General features: G+C 35.8%; 3 protein-coding genes across 3 annotated transcripts; 1 reads left to right on the top strand and 2 right to left on the bottom strand.

Annotated features, from left to right (window-relative positions):
• Positions 1–5,039: 5,039 nt before the first annotated feature.
• Positions 5,040–6,150, bottom strand: LOC108618238 (mpv17-like protein 2). Its single transcript, XM_018014168.2, has one exon. It carries the CDS (start codon positions 5,839–5,841, stop codon positions 5,125–5,127), a length of 717 nt encoding a protein of 238 aa, XP_017869657.1. The 5' UTR covers positions 5,842–6,150; the 3' UTR covers positions 5,040–5,124.
• Positions 6,151–6,370: 220 nt separating this feature from the next.
• Ype (yippee zinc finger protein) lies at positions 6,371–7,742 on the top strand. The gene is made up of 4 exons (XM_018014186.2): positions 6,371–6,592; positions 6,687–6,917; positions 6,990–7,149; positions 7,214–7,742. Exons 2-4 carry the CDS (start codon positions 6,800–6,802, stop codon positions 7,299–7,301), a joined length of 366 nt encoding a protein of 121 aa, XP_017869675.1. The 5' UTR covers positions 6,371–6,592; positions 6,687–6,799; the 3' UTR covers positions 7,302–7,742.
• A 174-nt stretch (positions 7,743–7,916) lies between these two features.
• Positions 7,917–8,774, bottom strand: Tim9a (translocase of inner membrane 9). The gene is made up of 3 exons (XM_018014187.2): positions 8,564–8,774; positions 8,321–8,416; positions 7,917–8,258 (listed from the first exon to the last, which is right to left on the bottom strand). The coding sequence occupies exons 1-3, from the start codon at positions 8,621–8,623 to the stop codon at positions 8,127–8,129; spliced, it is 288 nt and encodes a 95-aa protein (XP_017869676.1). The 5' UTR covers positions 8,624–8,774; the 3' UTR covers positions 7,917–8,126.
• Between the last annotated feature and the right edge of the window lie 56 nt (positions 8,775–8,830).

Raw genomic sequence — 8,830 nt, forward strand, 5'->3', positions numbered from 1 at the left:
ATTCCAAGGCATAATTAAGACTTAAGACTTTTGAGCTATCACTAGAAATTTTGATTCCAGAAATCTCGGGATACAGTGGATTCCACAAATAATTCCCGATTTGGTCATTCTACAGGGCATATAATTGAAATATAGCATAATTGATAAGCAAATAACTTGCAAGTGACAGTGGCGCACATGATCAGTGATCAGTTGGTTTTGGCTTTATCAGCGCCTGACGATGGCGATGACGACGACGATGACAATGTACGCCAATGTTGCCAGATCACTCGCATAGCCGTTGCGATATATATACATATGTACGTATGTTTCAGCAAGTCATCTGATTGATTTGCTACATAGGAAATCTCTCTGATTTAGCTACACATGCACATATACATATATACATATATAGTTTCATAAATAGACACTGTTCTGTAGATCCTCTTAAATATATTCTTTTGTATGGATCCCTTTATTAAGATGCTGCTATATAGATCCACCTAAAAAAAACGTCTTATATACAAGTTTTTCTCTATAAGAGAATCTATTCAAGTTTAACAATATACGTAGATCTAAATAATACGGTCGATATATAAGGATATATATAAAGTAGCTTAATAAATAAGTAATCAATTTAAAATAATCTCAATAAGATGATATATATAAGAGTATCCTTTTAAGATAATCAATACAGTATACCCATATAAGTGGATCTTATATTTAATTATCAAAATAGGTGAATCAATATAAGAGTATTAATATTGGAGCATCTGAGATAACGTTTGTCTTTACAAATAGATTCATATAAAACTGATTCTATTAGGGAAAGGTACATAAAAGGACCTATATAATATAAAATATATATACATATATACACAATGAAAAACTACAAGGATTCAGGATTTGTAAGCCGAAAATCTATAATTTAAATGACATGGAGATATATGTACATAGTATATATATTTAATAGTTAATATTATGACTGCACTTTAGATGCCATTAAGAGTACAGATATATACATGATATGTCCACCTTTCCTATATACCATAAATATATACATTTATATATAGTTGATATAGATATGTGTTTATCTTTGTGCAGATAGATTCTGTGTTTTTGTCTGGCATTTTTATGGCAAAATTCGTGGGCGCTTTGTGATTTATTTGCTTACGTATTATTTCTCTGTTTCTTTTTTTTTTTTTTCTTTTTTTTTGTTCACTTTTTCTATTTATTTCATTTGTATGCTTCTTCGTGGTGGGCTGTTTTTTGTTGGGACCTATGTTTTTTTTTTTCTTAAAAAAAAAAAATAAATAAAAAAGTGCTCTCAAGGTCGAGCAGCCCCTTGGATTTTCACTGTCGAGCTTTGGCTTTGGCATTCAAAAATAGATAATAAGACAAGAGCAGTGCGCTTGTTTACCAGCTGCCCTGACTATCTCTCTAATTGATATTTTCACATTCCCCAAAAAAACCAAATAAACGAATAAAAAAGAAAAAAAAAACTAGTCGCTGTTATTTTGCTTTTGCTTTCTACCGAAATTTCGCAGCGCTTTCAAGGCTAATGGCAAACAAAATAAAAGCCAATTCATTAACCCGGCAATTGCCAGAGCGAGCGATACGTTGACTATTTGGAATCGATCATCTTTCAGATCCACAAGTACGTACATACATACATACATATATACACTATATTTGGTTATCAGAGCTAGGCGATTTTATTTTATGATGAAATCAAGATTTTATGATCTTTAAATTGCCATCTTTATGGACTTGTTCGCGCTTCAATCACGTGTAAACATACATACATATTTCTATATGCATACTCGACATATATGAGCTAAGATCGTACATATATACTATATAGACATATTTATATATAGAGTGTAATTTGACGAGCTTTACGAGTGGGAAATTTAGCTACACGTGTGTCACCTGGGGGCAACAGCAGCGAGCATAGCAAAGTGCTTACGTACTGCCTATACCCTGGCATGTAAATTTATAAAAAATAAGGTATATTTGCACTAAATATATTTGCCTATTTGTATAAATAATATTAGTAATGATAATGCTAATATCAATAGTAGATTACTTATAAATAGCCTTGTAAAAGTGAATTTTTTATAGCATTTATTTATTTGTTTACGACAATTTTAGAGAGATTCATCGAAAATCAGCCGATCATTGAAATAGTAGTGCCGGTTAAAAAAGGTCGAAATTAATAGAGCTGCCCCTTGTTTTCGCACTCAACTAATGCAAATCAAAACACAAAATATCGATGATCGATGCAAGTGCGAGTATATTATAGTTGAGCTTAATGTTAGTTGTTTTGCACAAACACACACACACACACACACACATTTATATAGAATTGCGCGTGGCACCTGAAAACCCTAAAAACAATACCAGAATCTGCTCAGCTAACAAAGTAGTCGATCAACAAGCCACAAATAACTCAACATACATATATTTGCCCGCAAACACACATAAATGCATGCATACATACATATGTATGTATCCAATACCTGTTCGCCTGCTGTAAAGCTAGCGCGCTCTTTCATTTGCGTTGCCCACTCTTTACAGCAACAGCAACAACGACGCGCAAAAATTTGTTCGCGTGTGTCGCGCTCTTCGCATCAACTGCACCCGTCGCACACTTGCCCTGCGCTCCTTGCTTTCCTTGCTTATTCCGAACATGTACATGTAGATGTGCATGTACATATATATATATATATATATACCGTACGTATGCTTATATTTATTATCTTTTTCTTTTATCGCAGAGAGGCACATCACAGACGAGCCCAGAAAATTGGCCAATCAGCGCGCGTTCCTAGCGATCGCGCCCTCTATCGCACTGTTAAGCGGGCCCCGGGGGGCCGTTGGCACAACTTGCTGTCAGCCTCTTGTAAATGTTTTCATTTAATTTACTTGTTTTTGTTGTTCGCTGTACGAAGACGTCAATTAAGTTCGAAAACAAGTTGAAATTTGTTGTTGTTTGTGTTTGATTTTGGATTGGGTTAGAATTACAGCATTGAGAGCAGCCTTGGAGCTGTAAATTCACACATTTATTACGCATACGCACAGTTGAGCCAAATCTAATTCGATGCAAATTGAGATAAAAGATTGAAATTCATTGGCAATATAGCAAGGGCTAATCAAAAGTAAATCATGATGCAAAGATGTTAAGATGATTAAAAATTAATTGATTCTCAAAAATAGAAAGAAAACGCCGAATAGCAACTGCCATAACACTGCTCGATCAATAGTTTTTGTTAGCTCTCATTAATTTCGGGGGCCTGTTCAGTTGCTAAGCTCCCATTGTGCTTGCTTCTTCTTGCCAAAAAATAAAAGGCATACAAAAAATGAAATTAATTTTAACCAAAACCGGTTTACAATCAACCCAAGCCTGCTGGAGCAAACTAAATATGCAAATATCGTTTCCAAAAACCCAAAGCAACAACAAAACGGCTGTTATATGAAGGCGTATAAATATATGTACATATTTATATATATTTGCAACTTGCTCACCTGTTGCTGGGCCTAAAAGCAAATCAAGAAAAAGTTTATCTGCAGAGCTTCAGCAATTGCGGGTAGTCTTTCTTATCTGTGCGCTATCAAGGTCGTTGTCAGTATTAAAAATAAGTACAGTAGAGCCCAACTAGTGAGAACAAATCTAGTTATGTGTCTGTCGGTTCCAATTACTCGAATATCAGAAACATGTATTATGTAAGTATTTGTACTTATTATTTGTAATAAAACAAATAGTGTATTTAATTTATATATAATAATTTATTAAATTTTTAATTTTAGAGAAATTTAAAACATTTATTTGAACTTGAAACAAAATTGAATCTTTTCATTAAATAAGTTATATTATAAAAACAATATATTGAGAGTAAAATAAAATTATAATATTATTATATGACTTTATTAAAATGTACATGTCCATTTTAAATGTTAATCAATTTTTATGCACTTTACAGAAAAGCTGAGCCTTTCCGCCAAGGGAGGCTTTACTATACACATTTTTTTTTTTAATAAACTGCACATTCTTTAATGGCTATATTATATTTCATTTTGCTTTCACTTCGTTTCGCACAAACCAATTTTTCATTATCAATGTCATGAGAATTGATAAGCGCTCTTCAGTCATTGTTAGAGATAGCTGTTTCATTAATGGATATATATGTATGTACACATTTGTATGTATATATATGAATTTAATGTGTGTATACAGTTTAGATTTATATGCCCAAACCTGTGCAGATAAGACTTTCGAATGGGCTGCACTGATTTATACTTATATTAGATTTATATACGAGTAAAAACATTATAAATTAAACTGTATATATTTGTATATTGCTAACAATATAATTATTGCATTTATGAAACATGTAGAAGCTTTAAAATTTCATTAAAATCCGTTACATTCAAGCTGCTCGCATTTAGAGAGACGAGCATCGATAGCTTTGACACTAATTATCGAACTGAACAAATATTTATCGGAGGACAAGACAATGTAATCGATGCCATAAAGCGCTGATAACGTTTTCAAATGGGATGCGGCGGTTACATACTTGTTTAACTCAGTCTAATCTTTTTTAATTAGCTAGCAACTGATGGGCGCTTATCATACACATAAGTATATTTTCATATGCATATATATAGAATTATATATATGTATATTTAAATATAAATAGGGCGTGGCATGGCGTGTTGCTAGCTAGCCAGCCACAGACAGTTATCAGCAAACGTGCGCGTTTCATCTGCGTCATTAACATGCACATCTAAAGCTGTGAAAAAGGTTCCTTAGCTGATTGCTGAATTGCCAAACAAGAATTTAATTGCCATAGATCAATTTTTTCGGCACAGCCGGTCATTGTGCTCAATTCATCAGCATCAATTAAGGCGTCTGGGCGTGTCATGAGGAACCGGTTGCAACTTGCAATTGCATGAAACAAATATTGAAAGTTGCAGGCCGACTTTTTGATGGATTAGTTAACAGACGGGCAGAGTAGAGAGACAGCGCAAAACAATTTACTTACTAACTCTTGCGTATATACAATATATACATATCTGAATTTATTAAAGAATAAGATAGAGAAATAGAGGCATAAAAGGCAATAAACTAAAGTATTAACTAAGTTAAGCCTGTTGCGTCTTCAACATTTTCACAGACGGGGTGGCTGGTGATGGCATATGTGTGGAAGGCGAATGTTTCACCTTTGATGTGAATACATCATAGCCAAGACTAATGACATTATCGTAGAAAATGCGATAATGTGTGGGTATCCAATAGAAGTTAACAAATTGTGCCACCGGCCAAACGGTCCATTCAGCTGCATACAGCTTCCAGGCCTTCTCCTTGATCTCCTCCCACACTTCGTGCGCCTCCTTCTTTTCCAGTATGCCAAGTGTCACAAAGAACGCTGAGATGTACAATGGTGAGCATATCAATTGATCCAACACAATCTTTTTTGCCACCACACGCATACTTCGGCCCGGAAGATACTTGTCCAGCAGCTGATACCAATAATGGCAAATGATGCCAACGGCCACGCCGCTGGTTGCCATGTGACGAGTACGTATGCTGCTGTATTCCTCAATCTCTTTGTTGTACAGCTCCAGCTGCTGTTCGAGTATATCGCCCAAGGAGCTGAGCGTTAGCGAGATGCCCACATTGGTGAAAAGCAGAAACTTATTGCTGAACGCATTCCGATGCCATTCACGCATCTTTTGCAGCGCTACAGTCCGGCCAGTGCCAACGCTAGCGCCAGATCCAGCGCCGGTTGTCGCATGACGATATATGGTATATTTACCGAGGGTGAGCAGTATGCGCAGTTTTCGACGCGGGAGTTGCATATTTTTCTTTTCCTTTTTCCTTTATTTATACCGTTATATACAAATTGTTGTCAACAGCAAATTGCTTGAAGTCTGAAATTTAGCATGGTCTCCTCAAACGCAATTAGTCTTTGGATTCCATATTGTTAGGACTGGGGGCCAAGAAAGTTGTTTTTTATTTTTGAATTTTGTAAAATCGTTTGCACATCATACTCGAATTTTTGATTATAAATTTATTTACAAAATTATTTAGGAGCAGCGTGTGCTGGCTGCCGCTTACAGCAACAACAACACCAGCATCAACAATTGCACAATCACGTGTAGTGAACAGCTGTTTACCGGGGCTGCAAAAATACCAGCACTATCGAGTATGGTAGCTATACGATGGCATAATCAATTATAATCGATCAGCACCATAAACAGCTTTTAAACAATTTAAAGATTTAATTATAAATTCGCTGTTAATTCTAAGTGCGCTTTATTCTTATAATCTTAGATTGCGCTTTTAATAATTGACTTTAAATAATCAGCTATTATTCCACTATCGATACTTACATGCGATAGCTGTGCGTTAGCCCTAGCAAGCGTTGCATTGTTATTGCTACGCTGTTTTCTTTATTTTCCTTTTTTTGGATTTTTATTGTCAGGCGTCGCAATTAGCGTGTTGTAGTCTAAGCCATATCTAGCGACGCTTAATTGTGCTACAGGACCTGACAACTTTAGCATTTATATTGGTATTTTGTGCGTTCGACGCAGAAAAGGTCAACCAACTGTAAGTTTTGCAATTAGCAGAAAATAACAAAAAAAATTTTGCACATTAGCAAAATATTTAATAACTCATTTTGTATAACAATTTCTACACACAGCGTCAACAAACAAAGAAAAGTACGCACACACACACACACACACGCGCACTCACTCACACATAGAGACTGTATAATTAAAGACAGGTAAACGAGCAATTTGTCAAAGGCAAATTATGGGTCGCATCTTTCTGGAGCATTTGGGTGGGCTAAAGCTCTTCAATTGCGCCCAATGTCATACGAACTTAACGAATCGCAGCCAATTGATTAGCACACGATTCACAGGCGCCACAGGTAGGAGATCCAATCCCATTCTTATACTCCCGTGTTCCCCCTGTTATATTTGATACTTTTATGCTTCTGCAGGTCGCGCTTATTTATTCAAGCGCGTTGTCAACCTGACTTTCAGTGCCATTCAGGAGCGCGTGATGCTCACTGGACGACATATGGTGCGCGATGTAATGTGCAAGAATTGCGGCGCAAAGCTTGGCTGGATGTATGAATTTGCCACCGAGGAGACGCAAAAGTAAAATCCATCAAATTTAGCCCGCTATTTGTTTTGATGATCGTTCATGTTGTCTCCTTAACAGGTATAAAGAGGGCCGCGTCATTCTCGAATATGCTCTAATCAATGAGGCAGAGGGCTTTCCATCCGAGGCAGGCGGCACCAGTCACTGAACAAATGAGTCTAGCTGAATAGCTCAACAGGATACAATACATTTGTGTAGCCTTTAAGTATTTAATTTAGCCGACAGGCGTTGGCTTCATATATACATATATCATTAAATATGTATGTCTATAAGAATGTAGGTTATATGATTTAAAAAAGATCATATCATAGATCGACATAAATCATTAGTGGAACATGAAGCCCCTGTCAGCGTTACTTAAACCTAGATTTAAGGCAATAGCACATTAAGCTTTTGCCGCACATTTAAAAATTAATTATGTTAAGAGGCTGAAATGATAAATCGTAACAACAACAAAAACAAATCTCGCAGCCCTTGTCTATCCCTATATTCCTTCATTTGCTCTCCTTTCATTTTTTTTGTTTATAACATAAGAATTCGCTGTGTCTTTTAACTCTTTACATGATTAAATAAAATAACAGATCTCTTATCTCTTATCTATATATAAATCAACAAGAAAACCAAATGCCACAAATTCGCTTAAAGATTAGAAGGAAGGTAGAGAGAGAGAGAAAATATATATTGAATGTGTGTATAAGAGCAGAACAGATATACATAGATGAATATGTTGTCCTCAGCTGAATAAATAAATACCAGTTAAGAGTTAACTTTTTGAAGAGGACTCGAAAGAGTTTCTCTGAACCCAATTTTGTGTTTTCTATTTTTGTATTTATTTAATTGCTAGTTGCTAGGGGCCATACAAATGCAAAATAGAAATGCATTTGTGCTATTGTAGCTCTGGGCTGGGATTTCGTTTGTTGTTAACTCAACTACTTAGTAACTCGAACTGTGCAGCTTCCTCATGATTCTTCCTCTATAGTTTATTGGTTTTTTGGGCCATGGCTAAGGCATTTTCGTTGGCAATCATTTGGAATTCTTGGAAGCGCTGGGAGACACGTTGATTCATCTTCAAATACTTTTCCATACAATTCAGTGAACATTTCTCCTATAAAATCAGAAACGTTTGAGCTCCTTTGATCCATTGGGCTTTAGATTTAATTGACTCACCTCAGAGTCCTTGACATCGCGGGATGTGAAATCGCGCACACAGTCCGTAAAGCACATTTCGGATAGTTTGTTGTACGACATCAGAAAATCTGAAAACTATATATATACGTATGCATACATATATACATGTGCACGTTGTTCAGTTACAGGTCAACAAATCAGATTCAAGCGGGCGGCTTATTCGATTGCACATTGCATCACATTGGCAGCATGTTTATCAATCAAATGCAGCTGGTTACTTACTGTTTTCATTTGATCTTTATCCAGCTGATCTAAAGACACAGTTTCGGGGCTTTTAGCCATTTTGTACTTTGTTGTTTTATTTAAGTTTTTGGTGAGAAATCAACGAAATGTTGGGCGATTAAATAATAGCAGTGAGAGAGCTCAGCTGTGCGGCACTGTCACATCAGCAGGGTTGCTGTCAAATCGATAGTATCCTGCTATCGTTCTCTTACTAGTATACGATACATCGATAGGAAGTAGGCTGCCATCTTGAAATTGTATTTTTTT

This window comes from Drosophila arizonae, chromosome X, assembly GCF_054131065.1.
Source record: "Drosophila arizonae isolate 15081-1271.41 chromosome X, UAZ_ARI_1.0, whole genome shotgun sequence".
NCBI classification, from domain to species: Eukaryota; Metazoa; Arthropoda; class Insecta; order Diptera; family Drosophilidae; genus Drosophila; species Drosophila arizonae.

Coding starts and splice junctions, on each gene's coding strand:
- LOC108618238 (XM_018014168.2), bottom strand. CDS start 5,841: ATGCAACTCCCGCGTCGAAAACTGCGCATACTGCTCACCCTCGGTAAA.
- Ype (XM_018014186.2), top strand. CDS start 6,800: ATGGGTCGCATCTTTCTGGAGCATTTGGGTGGGCTAAAGCTCTTCAAT. Junction 6,918..6,989: donor ACGATTCACAGGCGCCACAG/GTAGGAGATCCA, acceptor ATGCTTCTGCAG/GTCGCGCTTATTTATTCAAG. Junction 7,150..7,213: donor GCCACCGAGGAGACGCAAAA/GTAAAATCCATC, acceptor TCTCCTTAACAG/GTATAAAGAGGGCCGCGTCA.
- Tim9a (XM_018014187.2), bottom strand. CDS start 8,623: ATGGCTAAAAGCCCCGAAACTGTGTCTTTAGATCAGCTGGATAAAGAT. Junction 8,417..8,563: donor ATAAAGATCAAATGAAAACA/GTAAGTAACCAG, acceptor GTATATATATAG/TTTTCAGATTTTCTGATGTC. Junction 8,259..8,320: donor GCGATGTCAAGGACTCTGAG/GTGAGTCAATTA, acceptor CTGATTTTATAG/GAGAAATGTTCACTGAATTG.